This window comes from Echiichthys vipera (assembly GCF_963691815.1).
Source record: "Echiichthys vipera genome assembly, chromosome: 19".
In the NCBI taxonomy this organism is placed as follows: Eukaryota; Metazoa; Chordata; class Actinopteri; order Perciformes; family Trachinidae; genus Echiichthys; species Echiichthys vipera.
In genome coordinates, this window is record NC_139844.1 from 23,770,784 (window position 1) to 23,788,026 (window position 17,243).

At 44.4% G+C, this 17,243-nt stretch overlaps 1 protein-coding gene across 1 annotated transcript in view; it reads left to right on the forward strand.

Moving 5' to 3' along the window:
- cenpe (centromere protein E) overlaps positions 1 to 17,243 on the forward strand; it is a 30,121-nt gene continuing 12,878 nt past the window's right edge. The window contains exons 1-31 of the mRNA XM_083933944.1: positions 1 to 124; positions 1,577 to 1,689; positions 1,792 to 1,881; positions 1,996 to 2,114; positions 2,207 to 2,326; positions 3,354 to 3,435; positions 3,523 to 3,590; positions 3,668 to 3,742; positions 3,855 to 3,906; positions 3,996 to 4,083; positions 4,349 to 4,478; positions 5,310 to 5,429; positions 5,532 to 5,684; positions 5,772 to 5,925; positions 7,003 to 7,090; positions 7,608 to 8,004; positions 8,111 to 8,167; positions 9,005 to 9,172; positions 9,262 to 9,336; positions 10,185 to 10,253; positions 10,348 to 10,479; positions 10,939 to 11,116; positions 11,224 to 11,378; positions 12,597 to 12,776; positions 12,977 to 13,156; positions 13,380 to 13,511; positions 13,788 to 13,934; positions 14,940 to 15,173; positions 15,321 to 15,500; positions 15,703 to 15,882; positions 17,033 to 17,179. Of these exons, the coding sequence (XP_083790070.1) occupies positions 72 to 124; positions 1,577 to 1,689; positions 1,792 to 1,881; positions 1,996 to 2,114; positions 2,207 to 2,326; positions 3,354 to 3,435; positions 3,523 to 3,590; positions 3,668 to 3,742; positions 3,855 to 3,906; positions 3,996 to 4,083; positions 4,349 to 4,478; positions 5,310 to 5,429; positions 5,532 to 5,684; positions 5,772 to 5,925; positions 7,003 to 7,090; positions 7,608 to 8,004; positions 8,111 to 8,167; positions 9,005 to 9,172; positions 9,262 to 9,336; positions 10,185 to 10,253; positions 10,348 to 10,479; positions 10,939 to 11,116; positions 11,224 to 11,378; positions 12,597 to 12,776; positions 12,977 to 13,156; positions 13,380 to 13,511; positions 13,788 to 13,934; positions 14,940 to 15,173; positions 15,321 to 15,500; positions 15,703 to 15,882; positions 17,033 to 17,179 (4,116 nt within the window). The 5' untranslated portion in view covers positions 1 to 71. The remainder of the gene's footprint in view (positions 125 to 1,576; positions 1,690 to 1,791; positions 1,882 to 1,995; positions 2,115 to 2,206; positions 2,327 to 3,353; positions 3,436 to 3,522; positions 3,591 to 3,667; positions 3,743 to 3,854; positions 3,907 to 3,995; positions 4,084 to 4,348; positions 4,479 to 5,309; positions 5,430 to 5,531; positions 5,685 to 5,771; positions 5,926 to 7,002; positions 7,091 to 7,607; positions 8,005 to 8,110; positions 8,168 to 9,004; positions 9,173 to 9,261; positions 9,337 to 10,184; positions 10,254 to 10,347; positions 10,480 to 10,938; positions 11,117 to 11,223; positions 11,379 to 12,596; positions 12,777 to 12,976; positions 13,157 to 13,379; positions 13,512 to 13,787; positions 13,935 to 14,939; positions 15,174 to 15,320; positions 15,501 to 15,702; positions 15,883 to 17,032; positions 17,180 to 17,243) is intronic.

A 17,243-nucleotide genomic window follows, 5' to 3' on the forward strand; every position in this document is an offset into this window, starting at 1 on the left:
CGGTCGGTACCGGGATATGCGCCGTTAGTCTGCTCACCGGGGCACCGGGGGTTTCCGCTGACACATTCAAAATGTCGGAGTCCGCGGTTCGAGTCTGCGTCAGAGTCCGGAGACTCATCGAAAGGTGAGTTTAGCGTCGTTTTTAGCGCCTTCGTGCTAACGGGACGCTAACGGCGCTAAAGGACGCGACTTTGGGACAGTTTCACTAAAGTACTAAAAACTCTTTGTTCCAGCAAATGTTACAGAAAAGGCGGTAACATGTCAACACGGACTGTAACGGGTTAATAATAACCGTTTAACGCCTGTACCGGCAAACTAGCTGTTTTATATTATACTCTAATTATATTAGAGTCAACCTGGTGATTCACATGAGTTATTAACGTCATATGCGTGAGTGGGTTTGGGTGTTACCCCGGTATTAAGTCGGTTTGATAGTCAACATTCATCTAATATTCACAATAAAATACTATTCTGCATTCAAACCACTTTATTGAATTATGTCCAACCACTTGTGCGACACAGAGACTGATATTCCTCATTTATCTCAAGGCTTGTTTTTGAATAATATATTTTTTTATGATGAAGACAGAACTACAGACGTTTTTAATGGAGTTCTATTGCTAGGCAACACCCCTGGTCCTTGTTAACTTCCTGTCAGTGGATGCCGTTCATTCACTGCAACAGGAAATAACTTGGGACTGTTTTAGAAGGTTTGTTTACATCTTATAAAAAGGTCTATATTGATATGACGCTTCAGTTACAAATGACTTTGCATATTCAGACAAATGATACAAAATAAAAATCAATAAATCCAAGTGAGTGATCAGTTTCTGTCACCACAATCACCACCGAGCCGATAAAATCTGAACTAATCGCAGCAAAGACCCTGATCTGTGATATTACTGACTAATTAAACGGTTTAGATAGATAGATATACATTCATTCATTCATTCATCTTCAGCCTCTTGTCCCTGTCGGGGTCTCGGGGGCTGGAGCTGATCCCAGCTGACATCGGGCGTGAGGCGGGGTCCACCCTGGACAGGACGCCAGTCTATCACAGGGCACATAGAGACGAACAGAGACAGACAACCATTCACACCTACGGGTGATTTAGAGTCATCAATGAACCGAACACCTGCACGTCTTTGGACTGTGTATATTACAATCTACTAAGTGGAGTTTAAGGTGCAGGATAAAGAGAGAGAGGTGCATTTTTAATGACAGTGGTAGATTTCAGTCACTTGAATGATGTGTGTTTCCTGAGCGTTGCTGTGAAGCGTCGTAGAGTCTGACGGCAGCAGGTAGGAACTGTTTCCTGTGGCGTTCTTGAAGGCAGCGTTGGATGAGTCTGCTGCTGAAGCTGCTCCAGGGTTTCGTGAAGGGGATGAGAGACATCGTCCGTGATCAGCAGCAGTTTAGCATCCTGTGCTCCACCACCTCCTCCAGGGTGACGAGCTTAGAGCCAACAACAGACCCTGCCTTCTGTATGAGTTTGTTTAGTGTGTTTGCGCCTTCTGCTTTAACAGAAGTGTGTCCATGTTCCTGGTTGTGTCTTGATTATGTGATTGTGTTACAGGGAAGAAACTGCTGCATCAGAGAACGCAGAGCCCGTCCAGCTGTTCTGGAAAGCTGATAAGAAATCCGTAAATCAGATTGATGATGGGAATTCCACCAAGAGCTTTAGTTTTGGTATGTTTTGCAGCATGAACAAGATAAAGAAAATTGTTTGCAGCTCGTTTGTGTAGTCATAGTATCGTAATCTACTGTACGTTCACTTTTCTATCTTCGCAGACCGAGTGTTCACAGAGGAGGAAACCACTAATCAGCTGTACCAGAACATTGCAAAGCCTCTGGTTGTTTCCGCTGTGGAGGGATACAATGGTATGTAATGTATCTGAATGCACCTTGTGGTAATGTGTTGCTCCACACACTCACTGTAGCTGCGAGGAGTTTTTGTGTATCGCTCGCTTTGATATATCTGTGTTTGATCCACAGGAACCATATTTGCGTACGGACAGACTTCCTCTGGAAAGACCTTCACCATGATGGGGAGTGAGCGTAACCCTGGAGTGATTCCTCTGGCTGTGGAGGACGTCTTCCAAACCATTAAAAATGTAAGAAGAGTACTTCATTCTTGTCACGTGCCACAGTTTGTTGTGTAATCACTGTTTACTCTAACCAATGGTTTCTCTTTTGCCCCAAAAAGAATCCAAATAAGGAGTTTCTTCTTCGTGTGTCTTACATGGAAATCTACAACGAAACTGTGAGTGATCTGCTCGTCGACAGCTGGAAGAGAAAACCCCTGGAAGTCCGAGAGACAATCAATGTAAGTGGGCTGTTTAGGACTTTGGCTTGGATCTGAATCCTTTATGATTGTAAGGGGATTTTCAAACGACTCATGTTTGCGCTAAATAAGTGTCAAACGAAAGTCATAGACTGTAGTCTCTATGATATAGTATTGTAGTAGTTTTGTTTGGCTCTTTCAATACAAGTGACTTGAATCTCAAACATTCTATAATCACCTTTTGTCTGAGAAGCGTTCAAGACACACTTAAAGTTTAATTCTGGTGTAAAATATTGTTTCTTCTAGATTATCAGTGTGTTCTTGCTTGATTGGCTCATGGCCTATTTGGTATTAAATCTCTCCACAAAGGTTTTTCACTGATGTTTCTGACCATGTGTGGACGCGATGGAGTCTTTTAAAGTGTCATTCTGATGTTAAATCATCCCACATCTCAGCCGGACGTGGCTAACAGTGATTAGCTCAGTGAAGGCATTCAAAGGTCTTTTTTAACCACTAATGCTGCTGAAAATAACAGCAAATAGTCCCTTCACACACAACAAAGCACCAATGGGCTCCTTCCACTGTAATGGACTTCACTATGAGAGGAGCTGGTACAGGGGCCAGTAGGTAAGTCTTTAAAACACTCTTTAATAAACTCTGGCTTCACTAACTACGCTGTTGCTGCTTTGTTGTGTGTGTAGGGACTCTTCTCATGCTGCTGCAGAGGTTTGCTGTTATTTTCAGCAGCATTAGTGGTTAAAAAAGACCTTTGAATGCCTTCATTGTACTTCCCTGAGCTAATCGGTGTTAGCTAACAGCCGACCACTGCTGGTGTTGTTAGCGACTCTCCAGGGTTCCTCTGTTTATCGTTCATACACAAAAAAATGCTCTCAGTGGCTTTTTTGATGACTGAATTTGCCGAAAAAGACCCTGGGAGGTCTTTATGCCACTTAAGTGATAATGTTCGGCCTCTGCTCCTTATTAAAATACTTGAAAGTTTAGCACCACTGAATGCCTGATGCCTCCTTTTTTACACCATCATTGTGACTGTGTCTTGAAAATCCTGCAGAAAAACATCTACGTCTCCGAGCTGACGGAGGAACTGGTTACGTCTCCTGCACAAGCTCTGGCCTGGATCCGTAAAGGAGAAAGTAAGATCTGAGATCAGTGAACATGAGCATGATGTCTCCACGACGCCGACTCTAACAGCCTGTGTTTTCTTCCCCATCTGCCTCCAGAGAACCGTCACTATGGGAAGACCAAAATGAACCAGCGCAGCAGCCGCTCACACACTATTTTCAGAATGGTAAGTTAAATTAAATAGTAATGCGTCTGTAGACATTACGGGGAAATTATGATTATTCATGATTTTCTTCTTTTTAGATCCTGGAAAGCCGAGAAAGGAGCGACCCAGCATCGGGTGAAAATGCTGATGGAGCCATTATTGTGTCTCATTTGGTAAGCTAGCCCCCTTTTGTCTTCTGTCTTTGGGTCGACTTTACCGGCTAGTTTCTTGTCTGTATCATTGTTGGTGTCATTTGTTCACTCACAACTTTTCCGCTTCTTCCAGAATTTAGTGGATCTCGCTGGATCTGAGAGAGCGAGTCAAACAGGAGCTGAAGGTAAGGTGGAGTTGGCTCCGTAACTGTTTCAGCTCACTGACTCTGTGTCAGAGTTTACTGACAGTGATCCCTCTCTTTTCATATCACAGGCGCACGTTTTAAAGAAGGCTGCAATATCAATCGCAGCCTGTTCATACTCGGCCAGGTGATCAAGAAGCTGACGGACGAAAGCCAGAAGTGAGTAAACAGTCGTCACAGCCCGACTGGGAGATGCACAGATGTGGTAGTTCCCTCTGTGGCCACAGCACATGTAGCATCTCATCTTCAGCCTCTGTCCGGGGTCGGGTCGCGGGGGTCAGCAGCTCTAGCAGGGGAGCTTCTCTTTGGCTCTTCAGAAACCTACGGGAGACATCACAGAGACGGCGTCCATGTTTTATACAGTCTACGGTTGAACATCAGTTCAAGCTGCTGACAGTTGCTGAATACCGTTCTGTCTCTTCAGGGGTTTCACCAACTACAGAGACAGTAAGCTGACCCGCATCCTGCAGAACTCCTTAGGTGGGAACGCCAAGACCGTCATCATCTGCACCATCACTCCTGCCACTCTAGAGGAGACCCTCAGCACTCTGCAGGTTGGTGCAATAAATATGCACATTTCTTTCCTGCACTCCTTAATAATAAATCTACAGCGCCATGACAAGTCGATATTCAACTGTTATAGTGTAATAATAAATGGTAACTATGGTACATTTGATACGGTTATCTTCCTAACCATGTTGACACATGCAGGATGTCATCCGTCCAGAGAGTGCAGTTTTGTTTTTTTAAACATATTTTTATCTGAATTTTCATAGAATAATTACAGTGTCCGGGTTTAACAGTCATTCTCACAGCAGTGCCCTCGTTTTGTCCAGTGGTGATGGTGTTTCCTGAAATAAGAAGTTTGTGTATTTGTTTTCCATTAGAAATATTTCTTCCACAGTGCTCCACGGTCGTTGGTTCTGCTTTACACCATTACCCTGATATTGCCTTCTTATTTTCAGATAGCAGAACAAGATTTCCGTAATCTTTTTATATTACATCTTGTTTCAAATAACCTAATAAAGTATCTTACAAGATTTGGGTATCTCCTATTATTGTTCTTGAACGTTTCCTTATTTCATCCCAATATCCTAATATCCTTTTACAAGACCAGAAAATATGCATATGGGCTACATATGTGTGTCCACAGTCTCCAGTATGGTTGTTACATACAGTTTTCTTCCTAATGTCTGGAGCATTTTTATAGTTTATTATATTTTTCCAATTGAATTGTCTCCAGGTCCTGGAGCGAGTGGCTGTGCACTGTTTTACAAAAATCAAACCATTCCTCCTCAGTTATTTGATCATCGTTATGTGAGATTTAGAGCAAACATGAGATAGAGAAATCAAAGCAGGTATTTTACAAACTCTGTCTTTGTTAGTTTGCCAGCACTGCGAAGAAAATGAAGAACGATCCTCATGTGACCGAGGTTTCCGATGACGGGGCTCTGCTCAAACGCTATCGCAATGAAATCGTGGATCTCAAGCGACGGCTTCACGAGGCAAGTGTCATCGCTCTTTAAAAAAAAAAAGAAACTGACACTTCCTGTTGTGATGAGCACCATTATAACAGCTCTTTCTGCCCCCTGGCCTGTGGACGACAGGTGTCTTCAGTCACACAGACGACAGCCACAGAAAAGAATGTCCTCTCCCAGATCCTCCAAGAAAAGGATCAACTGCAGAGAGAACAAGAGGACAGGATCAGGAACCTGACCAAACTGCTGGTCACCAGCTCAAACCAGGGTCCCGTTCAAAAGGTAACGTTGTCACAGACTCACGCTGGAGTTGGAGTCCCTCACTCTTGTGTCTTATCATCGTCACAATGACTCTGGTCCTGTTTTCAGAGGCCAAAGCGCCGCGTCACGTGGGGAGGAGGAAAGCTGCACAGACTCGCCCTTCCATCGGAGTGTGACGGGGGCTCCTTTGACCTCAGCTTTGCAGAATCTTTTAGTAGGAAGAGGAAAGCCGACCGCTCCTGTCTGACGGAGATCGGTGAAGGTAAGGACGAGCACTTCAGATACATGTGCACTCTGCATATCACAGCTCACATTCCACACCAGTGCTGGGACACGATTAAAACAAATGAATCTAAGTAATTAGAGGCTTTGTAATTAATTAATCACGTATCAATATTTGGCACAAGAAGCAACATTTTTCAATTTAAATGGATTCTGGTTTATGACTTAATGAATAGACACAAAATTAGTTTAAGCAACAAAATGTGCTTATTTTTATCAGTGAGCACTAACTTTTTGTAAACTCTTTTACGTCTTAACACATTTGTTTCCGTTTATAAAAAGTAAACAGAGCTTAGTACGGTACATTCAAGAAAAGTGGAAACCTAACATTTCAAATATATTTAAAATAATATCCTCTGCATAACATGAACAGTTAAACATGGAGTGATTTTCTCCATGTTTTTCAAAAACACAGAAACAAAAATGATCCATCGACTAAGACAGTCAGGAGCGTTGTCTGTGCTAACGTTAGCTGCAGCATGTTCAGTTCAGTCTGTGCTAACGTTAGCTGCAGCATGTTCAGTTCAGTCTGTGCTAACGTTAGCTGCAGCATGTTCAGTCTGTGCTAACGTTAGCTGCAGTATGTTCAGTCTGTGCTATGGTTAGCTGCAGCATGTTCAGTCTGTGCTGACGTTAGCTGCAGCGTGTTCAGTCTGTGCTAACGTTAGCTGCAGCATGTTCAGTCTGTGCTATGGTTAGCTGCAGCATGTTTAGTCTGTGCTATGGTTAGCTGCAGCATGTTCAGTCTGTGCTGACGTTAGCTGCAGCATGTTCAGTCTGTGCTAACGTTAGCTGCAGCATGTTCAGTCTGTGCTAACGTTAGCTGCAGCATGTTCAGTCTGTGCTAACGTTAGCTGCAGCATGTTCAGTCTGTGCTAACGTTAGCTGCAGCATGTTCAGTCTGTGCTAACGTTAGCTGCAGCATGTTCAGTCTGTGCTAACGTTAGCTGCAGCATGTTCAGTCTGTGCTAACATGAGCTGCGCGTTAAAGTCCCAGCCCTATACACAAACTGTGCTATGATCATTAGTTAAATGCAAACATGTTGTGTTTTAACAGATGACGATGACTTTGACTCTCACTGGGAGATTCCTGATGAGCCTTCAGATGAAATGGAGATGAGTCAGAGTTCTGTGACTATTCGAAGGTTTGGTTCATTTTACACTTTTAGTTGTTCTCACTTGAAAAACAGCAAATGTAAATACATAATAGTGTCGCACGGTAAAACGATACCAGAAAACAAAGCGTCATCAGCGTAGTTAGTGAAGCCAGAGTTTATTAAAGGGTGTTTTAAAGACTTGCCTACTGGCCCCTGTACCAGCTCCTCTCATAGTAAAGTCCATTACAGTGGAAGGAGCCCGTTGGTGCTTTGTTGTGTGTGTAGGGACTCTTCTCATGCTGCTGCAGAGGTTTGCTGTTATTTTCAGCAGCATTAGTGGTTAAAAAAGACCTTTGAATGCCTTCACTGTACTGCCCCGAGCTAATCACTGTTAGCCACGTCCCGTCCAGCGCTTTCATGCACAAGACGGGAATAATTAGAGACGGGACATCGGACAAAGGTTCAGCTCCAAACGGCCCGTGTGGCTGCGTCACTCGTGGTCAGTTAGGACACGGTCTCAGGCTGCCGTTTGTGGCTCTTTGAGTTTTTGAAGGTAATTAAACAGATTATTCATCTCTATGTTTGATTTTTGTTCCAGTCCCAGAGACTTTGTATCTCCAGATCGTATGCGTGAACTGTCGGGGAAAGTGTCCAACCTGGAGCTACAGCTTGAAATGGAGAGTCAACAGAAGGAGGAGGCCATGACAAAGGTGGACACGTTAGACGGCAAACTGACAGAACTGGACCTGCTTCTGCAAACGGAGGCCCAGCAGAAACAGGAGGCTCTTGAGAAGATGCAGACGACAGAACAGAGGGCCGCCGAGCTGGAGTTGCAGCTGCAAACAGAGACCCAGCTCAAACAGGAGGCCGTGGAAAAGTGGGAGATGTTTAAGTTAAGAGTGGAAGACCTGGAGATACGGCTGGCAGAACGGAGCCCCCCTAAACCAAAGACTAATGTACATGTATGCTGTTTAAATTGACCTTCTCTCTGGCTTCTGTGTAAAATTACATATGATTGTGTGTGTTAGCTTGTTTCAGTACTAATCTTCACTACACCTTGTTTTCCAGATGATCAAAGAGTTTGAAGAAGCAATCCAGCTTTGTGAAACCCTGGATGCAGAGAAGGTGATTCTGACTATGACTCACGACACAACTTTACTTATTTGCCCGTGAGAGTGGAGGAAATCCTGTTCACTTGTTTCCTACTGTTTCTAATGTTATTTTCAGTTTCGTGACTCAAAGGTACCGTTTCCCTTACAAATAGTTTCAAGCTTTGTCTCAGCCAGTTGAACCTAATCTGGCTTTAAAGGCCCAACAAGTCTATCTTAGTTAGCTCATCCTGATCTCTGAGCTCCGTCGTGTTTCTCTCTCAGATCAGTCTGGTGACGTTTGAGCAGCGACCGAACCAATCAGTGTTGGTCTTTGATCCGTAAATTCACGTTAAACACAAAGGGAAAATCTCCTTTACCCACATGTTGTTTCCTTTCTGAGCTTTGCCTCCACGCTGTTAGCACGTCACACGCTTCACTCATCTGATTGGTTGGTTTGGCCCGTATGTTGGTGATAGACAGATGGTTTATCCAATCAGAAACCAGGATTTTCACCCCTTCACTAAGATCTTTAAACCAGAGTTCAGATGGATCTGCTGAGACCAGGAGGATCAATCTGGAGGAGTACGAGCACGACACAACAAAAGTTTCATAACCTCTTCACATGGATGATTTGTTTATTTCTATTTGAAAATAATCTGCTACAAACGTGCTGCTATAAACATTCATGTATTATATATTAGTATCAGTCATAAGGGGGACTTTTGCTGTTACTATATTTAGATTCATAAAAGATAAAAGACGGGAAATAATCCAACAACAACAGGAATTGAAGCTGCTGCTGATGAAAGCAAAGAACGTTAGGGCACTGCACCTCAAGTGGAAATAAATGTATTCAATTGTTTTTTTATAGAACTTGGTCGCTGCTGAGCGAGACTCGCTGAGACAGGAGCTCGGGAAGTTCGTAGAGCAGACTGGAATTCTGGAGAAGGAGAAAGCACTCTTGTCTCAGGAGATGGAGGAGAAGAAAGAGACAGAAGTGTTTGAAGCTCTGGAGGATGAGTTCAGGAAAGAGCATGAGGTAATGAGTTGATCCAGGGACAGTAGGGTAAGATGAACCGGTTCAGCTTTTATTTACGCTTTGTTCATTTTGTTTGTGTCGTCTTATAGAACGAGCTGCAAAATGAAATCTCAAACTTGAAGAAGAGCCTGGAATCCTCTGAACTCCAGCGTCTGGAGCTTCAGGTAAGACGACGTACTGAGGAGGAGTTCCCCCTCAGGTGTATTCAATCTTAAGTGTTTTGAAACTGTCGCCGTTTGTGTCAGGGGAAGCGTATTTTGTCCGTGCAGTAAAATGACAAAAAGGTTCAACTCAGTTACAGAACGGTCCTTTAACCCTAATCCACTATGGGCTCCGAGTGCTTTTACTACTCTAATCATCCACTAATATGACGAACAGCACTCCGTAATAATAATAATATTGCTGCAGATGATGAATGATTAGCTACACATTAGTACGACAATGGGAGATTCTTAACAATGTGGGCATTCACGTGAATGTGCATCACTAAAACCATGCGCGGTCAAGGCTAGGCTTAACTTTGGTTTTTTGTCTGGACGATGGTGGCTGTGTCTCAGAAGGTCGAGCGGGTCGTCCACTGATATGAAGATCAGCAGGTTTATCCCTTGCTCCTTCAGTCCACATTTACCACAAAGGCTGTCCCTTTGATGTGACTGTGTGCGTCTGAATGATTAGATTAGATCCTCATGAGCAGGTGAGCACCTTGCATGGCAGCCTCTGCCATCACTGTATGAATGTGTGTGCCCATATTAAAGTAAATTTGGTTTTGTGGCACGTAGTGTAAAACACTGAGTAGTCAGAAGACGAGAAATATGGTAAAGCCCTCAGTTCGTGCAACTGGCATCTGGGCTTTACCCTTTGTTTTGTTTTTTCTGCCTATTGTGAGGAAGAAATGGTTGATTATTTGTAAGATGTTAATTATTTGTAAGATGATTATTATTTGTAAGATGTTTATTATTCAGACCTTAAAGTTGCAGCAGTTTTTAAACATGTTTTCTGTTTGTTTTTCAAGAACAAACTCGAAACTCTGTGTGAGACGCTGAAGAAGAAAACTGAATTTGCAGAGGAACTTCAGAGTATGGTATGTGTTTTCATTGTTAATAGGTGCAACATGTTCGCCTCTGGTGACCTCTGACCTTAAATGGGCTCATTCTGTCGTGCTGCCTCCTTTACAGAACGGTAAGGACTTGGTGCAGGAGGTGGAGAAGCTCCGTCGCTCTCTGGATGATGCTGAAGGGCTCAGCAAAGACACAAAGAAGGAATGGGCCGTCCTGCGCACTCAAAAGATGGCTGTGGAGGAGATTAATGTAAGTGGGATTAACACGCCCAAATACTTTGTTAAAATGTTGAGAAATTCACCCTCCACTCAAAAAAAGTGCTTTTCTTCAGTTTCTGTCCCTAAAATGTCCGACTGTACAATACAGTGACTCGTATTTGAGCAAACTTTGTCATTAGAGAGGTGTTTTTTTATTCCTCTGCTGAAGGAGACGTCCGTGCACCTCTGAGCTCTGACATTCAAACATATCCAGGCAGCCTTAGTTGGAACATCACTAGTAAATATACCAATCAGTTGTCTGATTGTGGCCACGTAATGCCTTTGCTGTGATGCGTTATTGTCACAGCCCTAGTTGTGTGTGTGTGTGTGTGTGTGTGTGTGTGTGTGTGTGTGTGTGTGTGTGTGTGTAATGCTGTTGTGTTTTGACCCTCAGGGCTTCCGTAAATGTCTCTTTTCTAGTTAACGGTTCTTGTCATGACCTCCTCTCCAGGTGACTCTGAATGCCAGGCATGAGCAGATGGAGGCTGAGGTGCAAAGCCTGCGCTTTCAACTTGAGACGGGGAAGTCCCGCTACAGAAAGATGCAGTCGGATCTGGAAAAAGAGCTGAATGTGGCGTTCATGGAAAACACTAAGCTCAGCTCTCTGCTGGATGGAAAAGTCCCCAAAAGTAGGTTTTTACGTCAGTTTTTTTAGAATTTTATCCCTGCAAATCCGGGTTATAAGCACTTTCAGTCTGTTAAATCAGAAGAGAGGTGTAAAACGTTCTGTCTCCAGATCTGATCGACAACATGGATCTTGAAAGAACAGTGGCCCAACTGAATCGAGATCTGACAGCCTCTCGTGAAGAGGAGGAAGCCCTCAGAGCTCAGCTGGAGGAGCAAGCTTCACTCCAGACTCTTCCAGCTAAGGTGGACAATTTGATGAAGCAGGTGAGTCCTCGAAGGACAGTGTCAGACTGGGATGAAGCACATACTACAGTGAACATGTACAGTAGTTTGTGTCACATGTAGGTGGGGTGTCATCCTGTATGGAGTGTCTCCGAACATGCACAGGCTGCAGTGTTTCAGTGGAATACATAAATTAGAAGCTAATTACTAATAAACGACAGCAAAATTCAGTAAAGACTCAATGGGATGAAACGTTGACACTGCTTCTACTGTTTTTTGGTTTAATTGAAGGCAGTATTTATTTTAAGTAATGTGTAAAACAATGAAAATGAAAACCGAATACCAACGAAAGAATATCCAAATAGTCAAATATTGGGCTCCAGCTCTGCTGAGTAATGTAACATTGAGGTCCATCTGCCCTTTCAGCCTATTTTTGGAGCATGAAGTTTGAGGTTTGAGGTTATTCTGGGGAATATTCTGGACAGTATTTGTCATTCTTTTGGATTTTTTCTATAATAATAAACATGCATTTGCATAAAGCAGCATATTTGTCCTCTCCCATGTTGACAAGAGTATTAAAAACTTTAAAAATATCCCCTTAAGGTACATTTACCACACAGGCTTTTGACTGCTGTTAAATGTGTGCAAATGTGTAGTTCTTTGTTTAAAGCCTGTTCACTCAGAACAGTCGTGCATATATATATTATACAACCAACAGGAACTTTTGGACAGGGGATCTTTTAAATCCTGTGAACATGATCTGTGATCTCCTACGGAGGCTACCCATCGCCACCCGGAAGTGTAGACAGGCCAGATTCAGGCTGTAGGCAAAGACAGTTTACCGTCGCACAGCGTGATGTCAAACACTGGTTTCCCTCTCCACACGACTGCTGACACCGCACTTTAACAGAAAACTCTGGTTTCAGGAGCAACAGTTGTGTTTAGTGTGGATGAAAGGACGAACCAGGAAACAGAAACACACACTTTCAAAAACACACACATTCATGTGAACACATCTCTCAACATGAAAACCCCCACAAGACAAACCAAGTATAGAAATGAAAGAAGGAAACACGGAGAACCCAACTCTAACAGCAGTTGTTGGAGGATTTATTAGATAAGCTGTGGCTTGATTGTTGGATTACATTAAGACTCGGACATGAATTATTCTCTGGTTTAAGTTTGTTCTTGCATTGAAAAGTAGATCAAGTCGAACCACCGTAAATGTAACCTCCAGTTCTTTGATTTGTATGTTTCCAGCTGAATGAGCTGACTGAAGAGCTTCAGTGTGTGCGCGCTGAGAAAGATGCTCTCCTGTCTCAGCAAAATGTGGGTGCACAGAGTTCTGCAGAGGAGATGGAGAAGCTGCTCTCTACAGTTACATCTCTCACTGAAGAGAGGGAACAGCTCAGGAGGGACCTTCAGGAAAATATGGAGAAGGTGAAAATACAGCTTTAATTTATCATCTGTAAACATTATTCATGACTGAGTCACATCAAATCACAGCAACGATGGTTGACTAAGGACTACAACTCCCATGATCCCACGCTACACAGCGTCATCAAAGAGTTGGTTGTTAGGAAGATCAAATTACAAGTCACAACACTGGATTTAAATAATATTATTTCTGCCACTAACAGATGCAGAGTCTGTCACAGGAGCTTGAGCGTGTGGAAGCAGAGAAAGATGCTCTCCTGTCTGAGCAGAGTGTGGGTGCACAGAGCTCTGCAGAGGAAGTGGAGAAGCTGCTCTCTACAATTACAGCTCTCACTGCAGAGCGAGACCAGCTCCAGATGGATGTGCAGGACAATGTGGAGATGGTGAGTTACCATGTGTCTGCTCTGCCAGTCCTGGTTTTAAAATGCAGATTTTCCATCAGCGGTGTTGGGCCTCTGGGCTACAACATATACAGACAAGAACAGCGCACACACACACACACACACACACACACACACACACACACACACACACACACACACACACACACGTGTGTGTGTGTATAAATATATATATCTATATCTCATTTGTTTGTTTTCCCAACAGATGATTGAGAATCAGGAGGAGCTGAGATCGGCCCTGGAGAAGAATCGTAAACAGAAGGAGCAGATTAAACAGCTGGAGACGGCACAAACATCTAAACAGGACGGCCCTGAGTCAGAGGAGATGCAAACACTTGTAAGAGCTTTTTAATGCATCTGTGTTGCAATAGCAGATATCCATGTTGCCATTTGTTCCTTCTGCGCCCTGACTCTGCATGCAGTTTACCTGTTTTGTCATAAATCACATGAATGTGTGCTGGGCTGCTTCAGGCCCAGTCTAATGGTTTGCCAGATTTTCCTTGAACAACAGAAATGTCTTCCCTTTTTTTGATTAATGAATTAAATGTTGAGGCTTTAGTCTCTTGGTACTTGGTTGTTGATTGTAGACTGTTGACCCTGTTATTGTACACAGGTGATCAAGAACCAGGAGGAGCTGAGGGCGTCTCAGGAGGAGATCACAGTTCTACAAGATGAGATCAACACGCTGAGGAGTCAAAAGGCCGAGCTGGAGGACAGACCAGTCAATGAGAGTGAAGCAGAGATTACCCTCCAACATCAGGCATGACTCCAGTTTTTACATAAAGAACACAGAGAGTGAACCTGCTGTCTAATGAGACATCATTGACTAGATCATCTATTTACACATTCTGGAAATCTTTGATAACATCTGAACTCGTGAAAAACCTTTGTTGCAAAAGCTTAACAACATTTAGACATCGTATTCATGTTTGGGGTAGACAACAGTGTGCTGTCTGAGAGGACTGCTGACACCCAAAATTTGGGGGTGACATGAATAAGAACACTATGGGCGCACTTCCACTGTGACTCCGTCCCGTGCCCCAGCACGTGTCACAGCTAAAGTCTGGTTCCTTTGACCAGTGTGAGTGCAACCGTACCACGTCTAGGAGCGGCACGCTTGCCGTCCACGGCCCGTTTGGGAGAGGTGGGCTTTAGTAAAGCACATTTGCACATGTACGAGCACGAGCGTGCACACGTGTACGAGCAGCACGAGGCCTACGGCGGTTCTGAGGTCATTTCCTGTGCGCCTGTTGGGACATAGAAAAAAGAAGGAGGGACCATGCGCGGACATTTAAAACAATGGCGGCGAAAGGTTCACGTTGGTGTGATGCGGAGGTGGAGTGTTTACTGCAGATTTGGTCGATGAAAAGATTCAAAAACAGTCGACAAGACGCACAAAAACTCCGAGGTCTACGGAAAGATCTGGAAACAAAGCCACGCATCGCCATGACGTCATCAATGCGTGTGACGTGTTACGGCGTGATGACGTATAGGCAGCAAGAAGCATTCTCCGAGGCCCAGGTAGTGTGAGTACAAACGGGCCTGGAGGTGGGGACAAGGACCCTAAAGCACGGGGCACGGGACGGAGGAACAGTGGGAGTGTGCTCTTATAACTCTTTAACCATGCAGCTGTGACCGCCATTGCTCACTCCCATCAACTAACCTTCGTAACCAGCTACAACACAGAGAGCTGTTTATGTTCCCTTCATTCTCTTCTGTCCAGCATGTGAGCTCTGACACTTGGGTCCCCTTTGTTTCCTGACAGATTCAAAGGCTGACTGAGGAGCTTGAGAGTGTGCGAGCAGACAGAGACAGCGTGCTGCCTGAGAGGACTGCTGACACTCAGAGCCACAGTGAGGACATGGAGAAGCTGCTGTGCAGAGTGACATCCATCAGTGAGGAGAGAGATCAGCTGCAGGAGATCCTGGAGGGACTGAGAGAGGAGAAGCAGCAGCTCAGAGCACAGATGGAGGACGGGATGGAAACAATGCAGACTGAGGTTTGGGACAGATGCAATTTAATGTGTAAATGTGTGTTTGACATGAATTATTCTCTGGTTTAAGTTTGTTCTTTCCTTGAAAAGAAGATCGATTAAGTCGAATCACCATAAATGTAACCTCCAGTTCTTTGGTTTGTATGTTTCCAGCTGAATGAGCTGACTGAAGAGCTTCAGTGTGTGCGCGCTGAGAAAGATGCTCTCCTGTCTGAGCAAAATGTGGGTGCACAGAGCTCTGCAGAGGAGATGGAGAAGCTGCTCTCTACAGTTACAGCTCTCACTGAAGAGAGGGAACAGCTCAGGAGGGACCTTCAGGAAAATATGGAGAAGGTGAGAATACAGCTTTAATTTATCATCTGTAGACATTATTCATGACTGAGTCACATCAAATCACAGCAACGATGGTTGACTATAAGGACTACAACTCCCATGATCCCTTACTACACAGCGTCATCGAGTTAGTTGTTAGTGGCAGAAATAACATTATTTAAAATCCAGTGTTGTGACTCGTAGTGTGATATCTTCCTAACAGATGCAGAGTCTGTCACAGGAGCTTGAGCGTGTGAAAGCTGAGAAAGATGCTCTCCTGTCTGAGCAGAGTGTGGGTGCACAGAGCTCTGCAGAGGACATGGAGAAGCTGCTCTCTACAATTACAGCTCTCACTGCAGAGCGAGACCAGCTCCAGATGGATGTGCAGGACAATGTGGAGATGGTGAGTTACCATGTGTCTGTATATGTTGTAGCCCACACACACATACACTCACCGGGCACTTTATTAGGTACACCTTGCTAGTACCGGGTTGGAACCTCTATTCTTCAGAATTGCTTAAATCCTTCGTTGCATAGATTCAACAAGGTACTGGAAACATTCCTCAGAGAGTTTGGTCCATATTGACATGATGGCATCAAGTATTTGCTGCAGATTTGTGCGTTATCTAGCCATTAGAAGATGGGTACACCCACTTACTCATCTGTAATCGCCTATCCGGGTTTGGGTCGCAGGGGCAGCAGCTCTAGCAGGGGACCCCAAACTTCCCTTTCCCGGGCCACATTAACCAGCTCTAACTGGGGAATCCTGAGTCCGGGTCTGGTCCGTCAACGCCCCTTGCCTTCACTGCCACCCGTGCAGCAACGCAGTTCTTCCTGTGAGTTGTGGGCCCACTGGGCGGAGAGGGGAGAGGTGCAACGTCACATCACTAGGCGCTTACCGGCGAGCCCTCCTTCTGGGCCTGGCTCCAGACGGGGGCCTGGGGCTTCCTCCAGGCAGAGTCTCTCTACCTTTCTCTTGTTTGTCCATGGAGTCTTTCTTTCATCTTGGAGTCTTAAGATGGGAACACTGTGGTCATGAAGGGATGGACATGGTCAGCAACAATACTCAGGCAGGCTGTGACGTCGACACGATGCTCAGTTGGTACTAATGGGCCAAAACTGTGCCAAGAAAATACCCCCCACACCATTACACCGCCACCACAAGCCTGAACCGTTGATACTAAGCAGGATGGATCCATGCTTTCATGTTGTTGACGCCAAATCCTCACCCTAGCATCCGAATGTCGCAGCAGAAACCGAGACTCATCAGACCAGGCAACGTTTTTGCCTATGGTCCAATTTTGGAGCAGATATCCATGTTGCCATTTGTTCCTTCTGCGCTCTATGACTATGCATGCTGTTTACCTATTTTGTCATAAATCACATGAATGTGTGCTGGGCGCTTCAGGACCAGTCTAATGTTTTGCTAGATTTTCCTTGAGAACAACAGAAATGTCTTCGATTTTTTTTGATTAATGAAATAAATGTTGAGGCTTTAGTCTCTTGGTACTTGGTTGTTGATTGGAGCCTGTTGACCCTGTTATTGTTCACAGATGATCAAGAACCAGGAGGAGCTGAGGGCGTCTCAGGAGGAGATCACAGCTCTACAAGATGAGATCAACACGCTGAGGAGTCAAAAGGCCGAGCTGGAGGACAGACCAAGCAATGAGAGTGATGCAGAGATTACCCTCCAACATCAGGCATGACTCCAGTTTTTACATAAAGAACACAAAGAGTGAACCTGCTGTCTAATGAGACATCTAT